Source organism: Emys orbicularis, chromosome 3 (assembly GCF_028017835.1).
Source record: "Emys orbicularis isolate rEmyOrb1 chromosome 3, rEmyOrb1.hap1, whole genome shotgun sequence".
Classification (NCBI taxonomy): Eukaryota; Metazoa; Chordata; order Testudines; family Emydidae; genus Emys; species Emys orbicularis.
Genome location: NC_088685.1, coordinates 49,226,540 through 49,245,328, shown reverse-complemented (window position 1 = coordinate 49,245,328; position 18,789 = coordinate 49,226,540). Strand labels below are relative to the sequence as shown.

The window sequence follows — 18,789 nt, the reverse complement described above, 5'->3', positions numbered from 1 at the left end:
TCTTTTTTGAATTGGTTCTGAACACTTGCAGTTCCACAGCACTGTTTTCCTCAGCTCCTTCCATGCTGACAAACATTGTTGCCCAACCATTTGGAGGCTGCATTTTGCCACCTCTGCTCTGCAAACTCTTTGAAAGTTCTTATACATCATAAAGCAGGTATGGTCTTCTCGACAGTTTTGCTTTGCAATACTGCAGTCATTTTCTGATTCCCCGGTGCGTTGCATGCCTTTGGGTTTTGAGTGCGACATGAAATTTATTTGGATATCTGGGCTTAGTGAAGGCTCCAAATGCCCTGTACAGATAGATTTTGACAAAGACGTATGTTGGAAAGACCATCTGTAAGGCTGAATCCTACAATTTTGTTTATAGTCATATCTAAACAAATTTGGTGACAAAGTTAATTCTCCTAAGAATCAGTACAATTAACTGAATTATACAACACTGATTATGGCTTAACTAATTTGGATGATTCCTATGAAAGCTGGTCAATAGCAAGTAACTACATACTCATTTCAGGTTCTTGCAGATTACTAAGTCTTCTTTATGTTTAATATGTTCCCAAAAGTCTGTGTAATATAGCCTGTGCTCTAGTTTAGCACATAAATGGGCATTAGGTAATATACTCAGAGCTCTGACTGAAATTACTGCATAGTCATGATAGAATTATGGTATATGGGCAAAATTCAGCCCAGATGCAACTCTGCTAATTTCATTTAAATTGCATCAGGGAGCAATTTGTCCCTTTGGCCCCAAGTAATTAATCAAGAGGGGTACAATCATCCTCCCATTTGACTGAGGCAAAACAATCATCAGTTTCAAAGTAGTCAGTTTCAGGTCTTAGATTTCCAATCCTGCCATCTTGAGTAAGGAATGCAAGATCAGGTCCTTAGCATTTACTTTATTATCTGATTTGATTTGACACGCCATGTGTCAAATCCTGTAGTCTTTATTTAAGGAGACTTCTCCTTGGGCCAGAGTCTCCAAATCTTATTCATATTGAATAATACTTACTCACACAAGTAGTCCAGTTGAAATTTAAGGGGTTACTCATCACAAACAAGGATTGCTAAATTGAGCCCATTGACTTCAATGGGAGTTCAACAAGGACTGCAGGATCTGATTCTATATGTTGTTATATGTTCTACAATATTTAGGCATATCAGAACAGGTTAAATGAAGAGTTATCAGCCTTACATTTGAATTTCCTGGTTTTTCTCTGACTTTCCTTGGTATTATTGATTTTAAAATAGCTATTTAACATAATTTTCATATATACTTAGGGATGTGAATACACTAGAACCACAGCGTTACAAACACCTTGGGAAAGGATGTTGTTTGTAACTCTGAAACATTTGTAACTCTGAACAAAACATTATGGTTGTTCTTTCAAAATTTTACAACTGAATATTGACTTAATACAGCTTTGAAACTTTACTGTGCAGAAGAAAAATGCTGCTTTTCATTTATTTTTTTTAGTAGTTTGCGTTTAACACAGTACTGTACAGTATTTTTTCTTCTGTCTCTGCTGCTGCCTGATTGTGCACTTCCGGTTCCAAATGAGGTGTGTGGTTGACTGGTCAGTTCATAACTCTGGTATTCATAACTCTGAGGTTCTACTGTATTTCAGAAAAGGCAAAATAACATTAAAAAGTCTGTTGGGAGATTTTTAGATTTGAGACTCACATACAGGAATTGCAATCTATAAGTCTTCCTTATGATGAGGGATTACATTCTATCTTCAGACATAGTTAAAATTCCATTTCCATTATTTTGTATTATTAAGGCATTGGGTATATTAGTTACCTTTTTTAATGGCACATTGTTTCCCAAGGAACAGTCTGATGCTACAAAAATCATCTTTGGTGCAGATACAGTCTTTAAATTGTGGATACTGGTCAGCCAGGAATTGGATGGTTGTATTACAGCCAACTGAATCTTTTGCCTTGCAGCTGTTACCTAGGTTTGTCATCAAGAATATAATTTTGTTAATACTTATTCAACAAGGCTACATAAAACAAGTCAATTGCAGTACAATAAGAGAGAAGATGGTTTTGTTTCTAAATATATCATAATTCACAAATTTAACATCATCTTTGGGATGACATGATGAAGGTGTGGGTACAATTCTGTCTTCATTTATATTGATGCATATTTTTGACCCATTGCCAAAATGTCTGTTTTAAGTTCTCATTTCGTGGGCATATAATCTGTTTGTAACAATTACTTTTGATAAAAATTGTGCATACTTTACTATATTTTTGGCTTATAAATGTAGTACACTTATTGGGTCAGTTTCACTGGCGGCTTAGCATGCCAATTGTGCTTATCAGGAACAACTGAAGAGTGAGTGCCAAAGGTGGGATTTGCAGGAGCAGAAGGCACAGCCTTCTCACTAGCTGACCCGCAACTATAAAACTCCCTACTACAAGTACTAAGCATGTTGGTATGTCATTGCCACATTTAGGAATAAATGTGAAATCCATATAGCCTTTCCAGAATACTGATGATGAAGATAAAATAGCTCCAAAATCTGTGCTCTTGGGAAGCAGGGAGAGAGTTAAATCATGACTGGTGTGGAGAAAGTAAATAAGGAAGTGTTATTTACCCCTTCTCATAACACAAAAACTAGGGGCCACCAAATGAAATTAATAGGCAGCAGGTTTAAAACAAACAAAAGGAAGTATTTTTTCACACAACATATAGTCAACCTGTGGAACTCCGTACCAGAGCATGTTGTGAAGGCCAAGACTATAACAGGGTTCAAAAAAGAACTAGATAAATTCATGGAGGATAGGTCCATCAATGGCTATTAGCCAGGATGGGCAGGGATGGTGTCCCTAGCCTCTGTTGGCCAGAAGCTGGGAATGAGTGACAGGGGATGGATCACTTGGTGATTTCCTGTTCTGCCCTCTGGGGCACCTGGCATTGGCCACTGTCGGAAGACAGGATACTGGGCTAGATGGACGTTTGGTCTGACCCAGTATGACCATTCTTATGTTCTTATTAGAGCACTTGGGACATTTTTGCCCAAGGGTAATTTCTGTAAGGCATTCAGCTACCATGACGTAGATAGAAATATCAGATACCAGGGTGAAATCCTGGCTCCAATGAAGTCAAAAATCATGTGGCACAAAAGGATTAAGCAGGCTTTGTATAACAAGTTAGACCATGTACTAAACAAGTATGTTTCTATTATCAGTACTGTTGTGTTTATACGGAGTATTGATTCAGCTGTGTGATAAGTATGCAAAAATATTTTTGATGCTGTTTTTTAATTCTTGTTCCTTTTATTACTGATTAGAAGATAACACATTCCAACTATTATATATATATATATATAAAAATTACAAGGGCACTTACAAAAATGCCCTCTAATTTAAAATCTAAGCATAATTTCAGCTTTGGCACCTACTAATGATTATATATATATATATATATATATATATATATATATATATACACACACACACACACTTTGTGTAAATATGACTGCAAAATTTCTGACAAATAGCTGAGACTGACACTTTCTAGGTCATAATCTGTTCCCCAGCCACAAGCAGAATATCATTGTCAATGGGAGTTTAATCTGAAGATGAAGGACAAAATATAGTCCTAAATCTAGTTCACAAAGAAATCCCCTGACATGTGATGTGCTACTCCACTGGTAGGACTAAGGCTTGGTCTACACTTACCCCCCAATTCGAACTAAGGTACGCAACAGCTACGTGAATAACGTAGCTGAAGTTCGAAGTACCTTAGTTCGAACTTACCTCGGTCCACACGCGGCAGGCAGGCTCCCCCGTCGACGCCGCGGTACTCCTCTCGTATAGCTGGAGTACCGCAGTCGACGGCGATCACTTCCTGGTTCGACTTATCGCGTCTAGACAAGACGCGATAAGTCGAACCCAGAACTTCGATTCCCAGCCGCCGAACTAGCAGCTGGGTGTAGACATACCCTAAGTGTTTGCACTCACTCATGGCTTTACCATTTATCAGCAATGAAGGTCAATCCAAACTCATGCCAATAAAGCCTTTATAGCACACCTCCCCATCATTTATTCTCTCTTTTTCCATATCCACTCTATTTGGGGAGCTAACACTGAATGTCCTCACAGAAGAAGTGAGTTTTTAGGATAGATTTAAAAAGAAATGGGTTGTTGACTGACTCAGAAGGGATTTTATGTAGTAGGTTCAAGAAGACAATAAGCAGCAAGAGGGGAGAACTTTTTGATCTGAACTATTAAAAAGTTTCATGTTTGCTTTACAAAAGAGATTAGGCTGAGTTTCAGGCCAATTATATTACTGGTAGTAGTCAGACAAGTATTACTTGATTCATCCCCAATTACAAATTAATCATATTTTATTACGATAAGATGTACCTAGAACAAAGCTCCATGAGCCTTTGGATGCACTAATCATATATATTAGAATATATGTCAAAAATGCTGATTGTTTTGAACCAAAATATTTCTCCCCAATTTTTTTAAAATGAAAATTGTTTGGCTTTTTATTGAAAACCAAAGATTCTCAATGATTCCACCAAAATTTTGATTTAAAACATCATTCTTCATTCTTCATTGAAAATGTTTTCAAACAATCTTGTGGCTGGCTCTAATATGAGTGTTTTATGTATATAAACAATACTATAGAAAGTATTAAACTGTTTATAAAAAACGATTTTCCTATTCCTTAAGGTAATAAGCAGAGACAGTGAGACTGATTTCCTGCTCTCGTGTAGGTGAAAATCTGTGTTATGCATTAAACAATTGAAGGGAGATCAGTCATATTCAGCACCTGCAATTTATTGTATTATCATTCCCTAGAAATGATTCATTCTGACATGTTGGTGCAAGTTAACTGAACAGCATTAATATGACACCTCTGCATATTTCTATCAGGCATGTCAGAATTTATTTATTTCATATGCTAATATTACTTCAAAATTCTAACAATTACATTGCCTGAAGTGTACTACTGTATTATTGCTGAATTACAGAAGATGGTATTTTATTGGAAAATGATTCTCAAGTTTAGAACATTGAGGGCTAAATTCTGGAATCGCTACTTAGTTTTTACTCAGCTCTTATATGGTATCAAAATTCCCTTTGGATTGAACTTGTTGACGGGTTCACATTCTGATCTCTGAAACCTCATTCACTGCATTGAAAATGAGTTTGCATGAGTGAAACTGAGGGCAGAATTTGATCCCTACTAAGGATTTCACAATTGTAGGCCTGGTCCTGAAATCCCTAGGCATGTAATTATCTTTGATTCTGCTGTCACATGCACAGTTTTTACACCTGTGGAGTCACTCCACTTCTACACTCATGTGAGACCAGAATATGATATAAAATAAACTGATATAATATGGGCAAAGAATGTTGTTGTATTTATATCAATCAAAAAATCATTGCAGTATACACTGTAACTGTTACCTGAAATATGACAGGCATCTTCAATTACATTCCAGACACTTTCACATCCATTTGCAGCACGAATGCATTGCTCTCTCAGGTGCAGACAGTCAGTGGTCTGGGAAGCAGATGTGTTTTTGAAGTATACAACTAATACTGTAAAAGTAGATAATAATGATTAGTTAGTACTACAGGTAACCATCTGCCTCCTTGCATTCATGCTATGAATTGTACAATGCAATTTATTGTAGCTTGCATGTAATGACAAATGAACAAGGTAGCTTTTTATTACTTAGCAATATACAACATTTCCTGTTATTTTTCCAATCACAAAACAATTGTGATTAGGCAGACTTTGCACTGATACAACTCCAGTGTCTTAAGTTTGATCCAATGGGAGCTCTCAGGGTAAATCCAGAGTAACATCATTGTATTCAGTTGTGCCATTTCAGATTAGTGTTGGCATAAGTGAGCCCAGAATTTGACCCAGGATCTTCTGTCTGACCTAATGGAAAAAAAAAATGTTATACAAGCTTTCAAGAACCACTTTCTTCATCAGTTCATGGCAATACAGAAATGTAAGGGCATTGCAGTCCTTAAACAAAGGGTTAAAGTAAAAGGGAAGTATTAAAGTCAGAGGAACACTGGATTTCACTTCCACTGCAAAAACAACGAGGAGTCCTTGTGGCACCTTAGAGATTAACAAATGTATTTGGGCATAAGCTTTCGTGGGCTAAAACCCACTTCATCATATGCATGGAATGAAAAATACAATAAGCAGTATATATATCAGAGCACATGAAAAGATGGGAGTTGCCTTACCAAGTGGGGGGGTCAGTGCTAACAAGGCCAATTCAATTAAGGTCAATTCAATTCTTGTCAACTGTTGGAAATGGGCAATGTCCATCTTGATGGCATTGGCCTCGTTAGCACTACAAAAGTAATTTTCCCTCTCTTGATATTCACCCCTTCTTGTCAACTGTTGAGAATAGGCCACTTCCACCTTAATTGAATTGGCCTTGTTAGCACTGACCCCCCACTTGGTAAGACAACTCCCATCTTTTCATGTGCTGATATATATATACTGCTTACTGTATTTTTCACTCCATGCATCTGTTGAAGTGGGTTTTAGCCCATGAAAGCTTATGCCCAAATAAATTTATTAGTCTCTAAGGGCTTGTCTTCACTACCCGCCCGGATCGGCGGGTAGAAATCGATCTCTCGGGGATTGATTTATCGCGTCTCGTTGGGATGCGATAATCAATCCCCGAATCGATGCGCGTACTCCACCAGCCCAGGTAGGAGTAAGCGCCGTCGACGGGGGAGCCGCAGCAGTCGATTTGCCGCCGTCCTCACAGCGGGGTAAGTCGGATCAGATACGTCGAATTCAGCTACGCTATTCCCGTAGCTGAATTTGCGTATCTGAAATCGATCCCCCCCCCATAGTGTAGACGTAGCCTAAGGTGCCACAAGGACTCCTCATTGTTTTTGCTGATACAGAGTAACACGGCTGCCACTCTGAAACTTCCACTGCAGTTTGCTAAAGCCAGATGCTACAGGATACTCACTCATATCAAGCAATATTAAAGATTTTTTGACAGCTGTAGAACTGAACGGTGATACACTGTACTTCTTATTACATAAAATGTTTCTTTCTATTTACATTTTTGGGGGAAAATGCATGAATTTTGGGTAAAAAATAAAATTTCAAATTATTTTTCAGCGTTACCAAATATACTGAACTTAAAGCCTGTTTTTGAACTGCATACCTAGCATGAAAAACTGAAGACTGAGGTGTCAGTCGCGTGGTAGAGACTTATATCTAAATGTCTCCTGTTGCTTATCTTATCAGCAGGAAATTAGATTGGCCTTGCTGGAGGAGAAGAGACAGGTCTGAGTTAACGCTTTAATCAGCATTCCTATGATAAAACTACCTTTACTATGATAACATGTTATTTTAATTTTTCTGTTAAATTAACTTTCAGACATTAATTTCTGGCCTGATTGGGCAAGTAGCTGAGCACTTCATGGGAGTGGTTTCATTGGCAGTTCCTCAGAGGATCAGAGCTTACTGTTCATTCCAAGTGACATTCATGGAATTCTATGTGCGCATTCGAAGAATGCTCTGTGCTCCTTAATCCAAGACTGAAAAGGACAATTAATGCTTTCTAGGGGCTTACCCAGGCCCTCTGCACTGGGATGACTTTCACACATTTAACATGGTTCTATAAGAGAACAATTTTAAACAACTGCTACTGTTTAGCACTGATATCATGTATTGTGGAAATGGTGCTGTGTTGTGAGGCAATGTTATTACTGTAGGGAATGTTTGGGTTTACAAGTGTATTAACATTTAACTTTCCATCACTGGCAGGTGCACCAATATTTAATATCTCGTTAGTGACGTCACATACATTTACCTTAAGCTAACAGACCTGGTATTGAGAAAAGGAATTCATGTACATCCTTCCCAGCTGCTGGATCCAATCTGAGTTCATAGCCAGGACAGCTACCTCTGCTTGGTACCACCCATTCAGTTGTCTTTCTGCAGCTTGCATTCAGCCAGAAGGAACCCAAGCCTGTCCCTGGGACAAGGCGGACGATACCACCTCCCCTGAGGGATAACCCAACTGCCATATATACCAGCTGTGGGTCAGGGGCCTGTTTATGGTCTTCTGCTTGTGAAGTCATTTACACCTGTGCATTTAGACCTACTTCTGATTTGAAAGCATTTTGCACACACTTTGATGGGGTAAGCCAGTGGAGAATCAGGGTCACAGAAACTTCTCTGGGAAGGGGGCCTAACTGAGTGGACAATTCAGACATTACCCTGCTCCTCCTGCAGTGGGGAGTGGGGGGACTTCAGACTCCAGCTGGGTTCCATGCCTCCAAAGCTCTGTGAACATGGCCACTGTATCTTTAACCTCCCTCCTGCTGACCTAGCCCTTCAGAATCCAGCCCGTTACCAGCCCGTTCTGGTTCCTACTAAACTGAGCTGCCTTATCAAAATCTATAAAGCCATTAAACCTATCACAGGGCTTCTCCATGTCTAATGACATGACAGTGGCTCTAGATTATCTCTTGACTCCACTGTGCTATGCAACGTTAGGGCCAGTAACTGTAACTTTCTGATGTGCAATAGACCCACCTAATTTTGTTAATTTCCCTAAACTTTTTCCCAGCCTGTTGTCATTGTTATAGTAAGTAGTGAACTCCAGATTTTTTGGATATTCAGGGATAAAGTCCCACCACAACCTCCTCTCTTAGTAACTTGAGGGGGATCTATCTGGAGCTAGATTACAACTAATACAATTAATATTATTTGTATTACAGTAGCACATAGAAGCCTCAAACAAAATTCATATTTCATTGTGCCTGGTATTGTGCATGCATGAAGTAAGAGACTGTCCATGCCCTGAAGAACTTACAATTTAAACAGACAAAGGGCAAGAGAAAGGAAATAGTATCATCTCCAACTTATAGATGGGAAACTGAGGCACGGTGAAATTAAATTATTTGCCCAAGGTCACATAAGATATCTCTGGCAGAGCTAGAAATTGAAGCTGGATCTCCTGAATCCTGGTCCAGTGCGTTAGCTATACAAACATCTAGACAGATAGAAAAAAGTAAGGGTAGGCTACAAAAGGGAGTGATGTACTGTATATTGCGGACATAAAAATGTTAGCGGGAATCTTGAAGCTAGTAGATCTAAGGCCAGAAGTAACTAACTGGAATGTTGTTTTAAACAGCCGAATAGAAAGTTAATGGCTTTGAGAGTACTGATATGCAGAACATAGTGGGAAAATGAAGGATAAAAATGAGCAGGAACAAAGAGTTAAATGTATAGGAACAACATTTCATCTTATTCTCTTCAATCAGCTTCCTATATACCTGCTTTATTGATTTCTCTTTTTCCATTCAAAACCAAAGGGAAATGTCAATAACTCTTCTTATGGTACTACCTGCACTTATGCTTTCCACTCAGCAAACAAGTGACTGTTTGTTTAGACAAGGCATCCCATTTGCAGGTCTTCTTGATGGCTGAGTTTCTTATCAATGCTCATGCTAGGTCACAAAACAACACTCTTGTTCCTGTGTGGTGTTTACAGACTTGAACATATTACCAGGGACTCGTTTGAATAAGTTTGTTAGGTGCCCTATTCAGCAAAGTACAGCCCTAGAGATCACACTTGAGTGTGAAGTGAGCACCTGCTCATCATCCACACCTTGCAGTTTTCCAGCAGCAGCAAGAATAAATAAATAGGGATCAAATCAGGCATGAGCTCCAGGAAAGGGAAATTCATCTAACACATGAAGCATCAATAATGGTGTGTAGAGAATTAAGCTCACTTCACTGACGGCTAGTAGCATAGTTCACAAATCCCATGTTCAACACAGAGAGAATTTGAATAGACTTCTTAAACTGGAAAGGATAAAATACAAATCTATACGAGCCAGGGAAAAACACATCTCTGTGTTCAGTTCGAGCCCATGCCCCGTTTTTAAGATGCTATTTCTACGTTATGTTATTTCATTCAAAGGCAGCCACAAGGCATGATGCTAGTAATAATGGTTTGAAAAGCTACATGCAATCAGAGTGAGGACTTTGGAACACAAAGGTAAAACTACTTTTTACAAGAGAGCAAATCTTCTCCCTTCTAAAGGCAAGCCACGCACACAGGTGAGCTGTTACCATCCCGGGCGGATGCAGGCACAAAAGGGAGATGCAGACAGAACAGATGGATATGGATGAGACGAACAGATGGAAGCTGATGCACCCAAATGAGGTGCATACACCCGTGGGTGCCTCACAGGTGAGAGGCAGGCCCACGGAGGAGGTTAATTCATGGGCTAGCCATGCACACGAGCGAGCTGTGCATCCTGGCGCGATGCAGAAAGCTCGGGAGCCTGCAGGTGAGTTCCATCCAGGTGAGACGGGGCAGGGGAGGTACCGGTAGGTGCATGCAGATGAGCTGCAGAAATAAGTTGGCTGTTAGCAGGTTTTGTCTCCTCCCAAGCACTTACAAACCCGGTGAACTTACCTAGGAACAGGAGAGAGCTCATTGTGCAGCTGTCGTGGCTGCAGGAGCTGAGCGGGGTCGATTGCAGGTGGACGCCAGGCACCGGCTCAGGTCTCAGGCTGTTTTCAGCACTGCTGGTGGAGGAACAGCGCTCGGCTGCCAGCCCAGGGCGGCGATTGGGCCTCGGGGCGCAGCGCTTAGCCCAGCAGAGCGCACCAGGAGATCCCAGCCCCCTTTGGCCCAGCGCAACAGGTATGGGTGGGGGGCGGATCGCTAAGCACCTTGCTGCCCCTTCCTCGGGATCTATGCGCCTCTTCCCCCGCTAGGGACACGCTGGTGGGGGCTGGGTTTTTAACCAGATCAAATCCTGTGCCAATGATAACGCGGGCGGCTTGATCCAGCAAAGGGAAATGGCTCTTGGATGCAAAAAGCCCAAGTTACTTTCTACAGTTGCAAACCGTGAAAACCAAAGTCAAGTCCGTTTGCCACGTAGGAGCAAATGCTGCACGTGCTTTAGATAAGATGATGCAGCAGCATATTCTGCTGTGGTGGTGTTTGAAAAAGAACCTCCTGACACTAGTCCCTAGCAGAGAACAAGTTTTAGGAAAGAAACATGCTGAATGGCGCTGAAAGAAATGACTGCAGGTGCTAAAGGGAAAGACTTGCAGCAATTTGAGCTCTGACATAGAAGCAGATTAGGGAATCCCCCACAGCAGCACATATTGAAAGGTGCAGGTTGTAGTGTAGCGGTTGTATTGTGCCCACAGGACTTCTACACAGTGGAGGGATACACTTTTCCAGGGTGGCTAGTATAGCGCAAACGTTAGGGCTTGGCTATAAAGATTTCATCTTTTACTTTACATCTGCTTTTTTTGATATCTGCACAAAGAACATCCGACCTGGAAGGAAGGGACTTGGAAAAGAGGAAGAGGAAAAAGAATGATAATTTAGCTTGGTTAGTTTCCCCTTAAGCTAGTGTGCTGTACTGATAAAACTTGAAATGCACCGAATACACTTCCAGGCAACATATCAGATGTTAAGGAGACAATGTCTGGAATTATTATAAATTAACAATGAAAAGCCAATTATTGCACCAAATAAACTCAATCTTAAATCTAATGCAGGATAACACATGCCAGCTAATCCCAGTGCTAAGGCAGCTCTTGTATCTGAGCTCTCTTGGGTTGTCCCTGAGCACATACCACCATCCCCATACTTAAGAGAGGCTCTTTAATGCCAGGGAGGTTCCTGATTTTCCCTTGGAACAATGGGACAGGAGAAATTGGATTAGAATGGGTAAGAAAAACTTTCATGGAACCATTTTCCATCAAAGAATGCAATTCTGTCTAAATCAAACGCTTAATGTGATTTCCACCCCCACCCCCCCCCCCCCCACACACACACTGAATTTTCTTTCATGGAAATTTTGTTCTGAATCAGAACAAAAAACATATTTTGAAATCCTCTACACAACAGAATTTCCCTTCTCTGACAGCTGTAGGCTGGATGCTTGCTCCCAGATCTTCCCAATAGCTGCAGCATAAGAGAGGAAGGCAATTCACAGCCCAGTTTCTTACTCTTTTCCCTGGTCCAGTAGCTCTGGGGCTCTGCAGATACTTAGACCAGTCTACAGCTATACACAAGAGCTTTGCTAAAGTCTTGTGCCTTCCCTTAGTATTTTTGTCTTCTCATTTTTCCCTTTATTAACCTGATCCATTCTTTATTCATTTTCCCATTTTTTGTTACTACTTTCCTGCTCCTTCCTTCCACAGCCCTTAATTTGATTTTTATCCTGGAGGGGTGAAGGATTGGGGGAAGTGGTTCTTACCTGTGTTTAGTCAAATTTTGGAAAATCTCTGAGTAGTTTTCCATAGCCCTTTCATATGATATTATTAGTACAGGGTCTTGTTTCACATCATGTAATTTGTAGAAGCCCCTCCAACCCTCCACTCCTGCTTGAATATTGTCTTTGGTAATCTTCTGTTAGCAATTTGCATATGTTAGGGACTGAAATCAGTTCTCATCATCTTGGAATATCCCTCTTGGCCTATCAACCAGGAGTGAACAATAGGAGTTAAAGGGCAGCATTATGAGCAGATATAAACAAATAAAACCAATCTGACATTAGTGTGAGGTTTGATGGAGTTACACCAGGAATGAATTTGGCCTAACGAGCAGACAATTGAGGTTTTCCTAGGGTACAAAACAAAAAGACAAACATGTTATTGACAACACATTAGCCCGGGCTGTTCTTCTGTAGATGAATACAGGTGTAAAGAAATGAGATCAACAAAAGATATTTTCCTCTTCCAATGTTGACTAGGTTCAAAATAAAAGATGTTTTCCTCTTCCCATGTTTAATGTATTCCCTGAAAAGACTAGGTCAAAGGAACATTACGACGTATACACACAGCTGCATGTTTAGTTCATTCTTGTTGCTGAACAATCCTCAGACAACATAGCCATTTGGCAATGCATCAAAAGGACATCAAAGTAAAATTCTAAATTTGTAAACTTATTACGTAGTTGCAATCACAATATCGATGCATGGGGCCAGTCTTGTTTTCCTATACTGCTTGTTCTATGATGTTTTGATTGGATTTAGTGCTCAGATGCTATGATAAAGGATGCTCGAAAACACCTAGAGCAGATGTAGATATACAGTCCCCATCAAAATCAATGGGAATTTTCCTATTGACTTCAATGGGACCAAGAGTTCATCCATTTTGTATGCACTTGAGAACTCCAGATTATATTTAATCTCTTCACTCTATTCATTCTGATTTATCCTTATAGAGATTTTATTACCAATTGTGTTTTAAACTCCAAGTTCAACATGTTTGTAGGGAAATATTCTCAGCTTTCCAGCTTTTTTTGGATTTATTATGTTGCCACTCATGTTTTCTATACCTAAACAACTCTTAGAAGAGTATCCTGTATATTACAGTTTCATGTTACCACTGCAGGCATTGGTGATTACAGACCTATATACACAGTGGCATATCTGCCTGGAGCAAAATGTGATCCAATAAAGCAATATCAAAATATTAACAACTTGTTAATTACTGAGCTCCGGGACTGCCAGGTGCTGAGCAGCACAATGAGCTCAGCACACTTCACATCTATTGGGAGTGTGCAGCACTTCCCACGATCAGGCTGTAATCTATGTGGGGGAATGGAGGGGAGAGAAAAGAGCTAGAGAGTGTATTGGCTTTAAGTTATGGTGGAGTTGCAAGTGTAAATCAGGAGGAACTGCACTGAAGACAACTAATTTACACAATTGTAGCACTGATGTAAATAAGAGGATGGCCAAGCCCAATGTGATAGGCACTTTATAAATACTCACACACATATATATATACACACACACCCCCAGAGAGAGAGAGAGAGAGAGAGAGAGAGTGCACCACATTATCAGTGCCTCTGTCCAGAACCATGACTAGAAATATAATTATCAGGAGTAGGGCTGGTTTAAAATTTCCCGTTTTTCAATGGAAAAATGGGTTTTTGACAAAATGAATGTTTTTGTGAAAAGTGTCTGCTTTCTGTGTTCAATTTTGATTTTTCACTGAAAACCTGAATGCCCCCAAATAAAACAAAACAAAAAAAATCAGTTTTCATCTGACAACTGAAATATTTTGATTCTGAAATGCTGCCATGGTGTCTTATGGATATTGTAGTCTGGGTGTCTTATACTCCCATTCTCCTCTATGGGCCAGGCTCCCCAGCTAGACAAAATCTCCCATGATGCACTGCAGGCATACAATTGTCATGATGTATTACTTTCTAGGACCAAGCAGGGAGACATCAGACCAACGAGCCCCTCCCAGAGATGAGAATGGGAGCTCAAGGCACTTGAGCTACAATGCACATGAAATACCTCATCAGCATTTCGAAATTGAAATATTTAGGTTTTGGTTTTTGATTTTTGCTAAGAACAAAATTTTCCATGATTTTTTTTTCTGTCCAGCTCTATTACTACTAAGACCTAAGTCCTAAACAGTAGTAAAAGACAGCAAATTGTAAAAACAAACAAACAAGCCAACCAACATTTTAAACTTAATCATAAGATCACAGAAGACCTGATGAAGGCCAGTATTTTCAAACATTGTGGACTAAAGTTTGCCACTGAAATTAAAGCAGCCTGATTTTCAGCGTACTGAGCCCTTGCAGCTTCCCTGGACCTGCATGGGAGTTGTCAGCACTTCTGAAAATCAGGTCACTTTTATTGGGTTGCCAACATTAGGCACCCGAGTTTGAAAAATCTGGCCCCAAATTCTCAATTTAGAATTACATTGCAAAAGCAAGCATCACATACTGTGCTTTGGGTTCATGTTTTAGGAACTTAGCCATACTTAGAAACATAACTGTACATATCACAATCCGAACAGAAATTGCAAAAATGTGAAACAGAATTTATCTTGGTTTTAACAGCAGAAAATGACATCTGAGTTTAAAGCCAGAAGGGACCACCAGATCATCTAGTCTGACTTCTTCTGTATCACAGGCTCCCAACACCACTCAGTACCAGCACTAAAGCCAACAACCAAAACCAGACCAAAGTTTTACCGTCTATTATGTGCACAGGCAGAGAATAAGCGGGACTGAGGTGCACGGATGCCTGAAGCTCCTGCAATGGCAGGGAACTGATTAAGTGAGATACACCTCAAATAATCCCAGCAAGTAACCCACGCTCCCTGCTCCAGAGGAAGGCCAAACCCCCAAAGTCACTGCTAATTTGACAGGGGGGGGGGGGATTCCTTTCTGACCCTGCATATGGTGATCACAGACTTCATAGACTTTAAGGCCAGAACGGACCATCATAATCATCTGGTCTGACCTCCTGCAAATTGCACACCACTTAACCTCATTAACCCAGACCTATAATAGGTCCATAATCTGTGGCTCAGTTACTGAAGTCCTCAAATCTTGAGTTACAGAGAATCCACCATTTACTCTAGTTCAAACCAGCAAATGACCTATGCCCCATGCTGCAGAGGAAGGCTACACCCCCCACTCCCACCAGGGTCTCTGCCAACCTGAGCTGGGGGAAATTCTTTCCTGATCCCAAATATGGTGATCAGTTAGACTTTGAGCATATGGATGAGACCCATCAGCCAGACACCTGGGAAAGAATTCTCTTGGAATCCTCCCCATCTAGTGTCCAATCTTAGGTTGTTGGAGATATTTGCTAATTGCAGTCATGGATGGGCCCAGGGCCGGCTCTAGGCACCAGCAAAACAAGCTGGTGCTTGGGGCGGCACATTTTTAGGGGTGGCATGGCCGGCACCAGAATGCCGCCCCTAAAAATGTGCCCCGGCCGCCCTAGCTCGCCTCCGCTGCAGCTCGCACACCGCTACTCGCCCTCCCTCCCGGCCTTGAGAGCCTGGGAGGGATGGGGACAAGCGGCGCCTGTGCCGCGGCCACTTGGAGTCTCCCCCTCCCTCCCAGGCTCTCAAACCTGGGAGGGAGGGGGAGATCCTGAGTGGCCGCGGCGCATGAAACAGTTGTTTCACGCGCCGCTGCTCTCCCTCCTTCCCAGGCCTGAGAGCCTGGGGGGAGGAGGCAGGGCTGGGGATTTGGGGAAGGGGCGGAGTTGAGGCGGGGCCGGGGGGTGGGGGTAATTAAAAAACGGGGGGGGGGCGGCCAAAATTGTTTTTGCTTTGGGCGGCAAAAATCCTAGAGCCGGCCCTGGATGGGCCATATGCTATTGTAGGCAACCTAATCATGCCATCCCCTCCATAAACTTATCAAGCTCAGTCTTGAAACAAGTTAGGGTTTTTGTCCCCACTACTGCCTTAGGAAGGCTGTTCCAGAGCTTCACTCTTCTGATGTTAAGATGCCTTAGTCTAATTTCAAGCCTAAACTTATTGATGTCCAGTTTATATCCATTTGTTCTTGTGTCAGCATTGGCCCTTATCTTAAATAACTCCTCTCCCTTCCTGGAGTTTATCCCTCTGATGTATCTATAGAGAGCAATCATATCTTCCCTCAGTTTTGTTAAGCTAAACAAGCCAAGCTCATTAAGTCCCCTGTCATAAGGTATGTTCTCCTTTCCTCTGATCCCCCTCTCTGCAGCTATTCCAGTTTGATTTCACATTTCTTAAACATGGGAGACAAGAATTTCACACAGTATTCCAGATGAGGTCTCACCAGTGCCTTGTATACTGGTAATATCACTTCCCTATCTCTACTGAAAACACCGCTCCTGACGCATTTTAAGACTGCATTAGCCCTTTTCATGACTGTGTCACATTGGTTGCTCATAGTCATGCTGTGGTCGACCAGTACACCAACGTCTTTCTCCTCCTCTATCACTTCCAACTGCTAAGTCCCTTCCTTATAGCAAATATTCTTGTTAGCCCCTAAAAATACTATTAAATTTCATCCCATTTCTATTACTCGAGTTTTCAAGATGTCCAAATCTTCCAATATGATATTGAAGGCTCCTGCATATTGGCAATACCTCCCAACTTTGTGAAATCTGGAAATTTTGTTAGTACAATCCCACTTTTTGTGCCAAGGTCATCAATGAAAATGTTACATAAAACTGGTCCCAAGACCAATTCCAGAGGAACTCCACTAGTATCCTCTTTCCAGCCTGACAGTTCACCTTTCAGCATGACCTACTGTAGTCTCCCCTTTAACTAGTTCCTTATCTGCCTTTTAATTCTCAAATTAATCCCCACCTTCTCCAATTTAACTAAAAATTTCTAAATGTGGAACTGTATCAAATACTTTACTTAAATCCAGCTAGATTAGATTTACTGCATGTCTTCTGTCTAGAAAATTAGCTAGACCCTAAGCAAGAACCAGCCAGCTAAACACATGAGAGGTAGAATGCTTGGTGCCACCTGAGAGCGCTGGCCCACCTGTCCAGTTTCCTAGCTGTGACCATCCCTGATACTTCAAAGGAAGGAAACCAAAAAGATGGCAGAACACACTGGGAGTAAAATAATCTCTTCCTGACTCCTGCAGGTGCCTGACTGAAGTCCTGAAGCATGAGCTTTAGGAACACAAGACATAAACCAGAAGGGATGACCCAGTGCTGCCGAACCCTGCCCCCTACCATCACAACCAACTCGATCATACAATCCCATTCAAATTTATTGAGTTGTCTCTTAAAACTAATTAAGTTGTTTGCCCCCACAACTCCTATTGGGAGGCTGTTCCAGAACCTCACTCCTTTGGTGGTCAGAAATCCTCTAATTTCCAGCCTGAATTGTTCATGGCCAGTTCATACCAATTGGTTCTTGTGCCAACATTGTCCTTTATCTTAAATAGTTCTTCTCCCTCCCTGGTGTTTTTCTGTTGATGTATTTATAAAGAACAATCATATCCCCTCTCATCCTTCTTTTTGCAAGATGAAGGAAGCCAATCTCTTCCACTGTCCTTTCATAAGACAGGCCCTCCATTCCCCTGCTCTTCTCTGCACCTGTTCCAGTTTGAATTCATCTTTCTTGCACATGGGTGACCAGAATTGTAAACAGTATTCCAAATGTCTTGTACAGTAAAATGGCATTAATCGTTCCCTCTCTCTGCTGGAAATACCTCGCCTGCTACATCCTAGGATCACATTTACCTGTTTTGCAGCCGCCATCACATCGGTGGCTTATCATCATCTTGCGATCAATCCACACACCCAGGTCCATCTCCTCCTCTGTTGCTTCCAGTTCATAAACTCCCACTTCGTAGCAGAAATTCTTATTAGATCAGTGCATGACCTTTTGCACGATTAACTTTCATCCTATTTCTATTATTCTAGACTTCAAGGTGACCCAGTTCTTCCTGTATAATTGTCTGATCCTTCTTTGTATTGATGATGCTTGCCAGCTTTGCATAAATAGCATATTTCATTAGCACACTTCAACTTTTTGTGCCAAGGTCATTAAAAAAGTATTGCATAAGATTGGTCCAAAGACTGAGTCCTGAATAACTCCACTAGTAACTTCCCTCCAGTCTGATAGTTCACTTTTCAGCAGAACTTTTCAGCCTTCTTCCCTTTAGTCAGTTTTTTATTCACCTTATAATTCATTTTCTCTAGTTTAATTAATAATTTTCCATGTGGTACCATGTCAAACGTTTTACTGAAGTCTAAATATATTAGCTCGGTTGTATTTCCCTTATCTAAAAAATCAGTTACTTTCTCAAAGAAAGAAAGGTTAATCTGGCATGATCTACATTTGGTAAATCCATGTTGCCTTATATCCCCTTTACCATTTACCCCCAATGAATTTTAATTGTTTTTCCTTCTGAAGTCTTGCATCCTACTGAGGTTAGGTCTGTAATTGACCAAATTACTTTTTTCCCCTTTCTTAAATATAGGTATAAAGTTAACTATTCTCCAGTCATT

At 41.0% G+C, this 18,789-nt stretch overlaps 1 protein-coding gene across 1 annotated transcript in view; it reads right to left on the bottom strand.

The window, feature by feature from the left end:
• GFRAL (GDNF family receptor alpha like) overlaps positions 1 to 18,088 on the bottom strand; it is a 46,388-nt gene extending 28,300 nt beyond the window's left edge. Inside the window, exons 1-3 of the mRNA XM_065401392.1 lie at positions 18,019 to 18,088; positions 5,437 to 5,571; positions 1,805 to 1,957 (exon numbers count right to left, since the gene is read on the bottom strand). Of these exons, the coding sequence (XP_065257464.1) occupies positions 1,805 to 1,957; positions 5,437 to 5,571; positions 18,019 to 18,088 (358 nt within the window). The remainder of the gene's footprint in view (positions 1 to 1,804; positions 1,958 to 5,436; positions 5,572 to 18,018) is intronic.
• Positions 18,089 to 18,789: the final 701 nt, after the last annotated feature.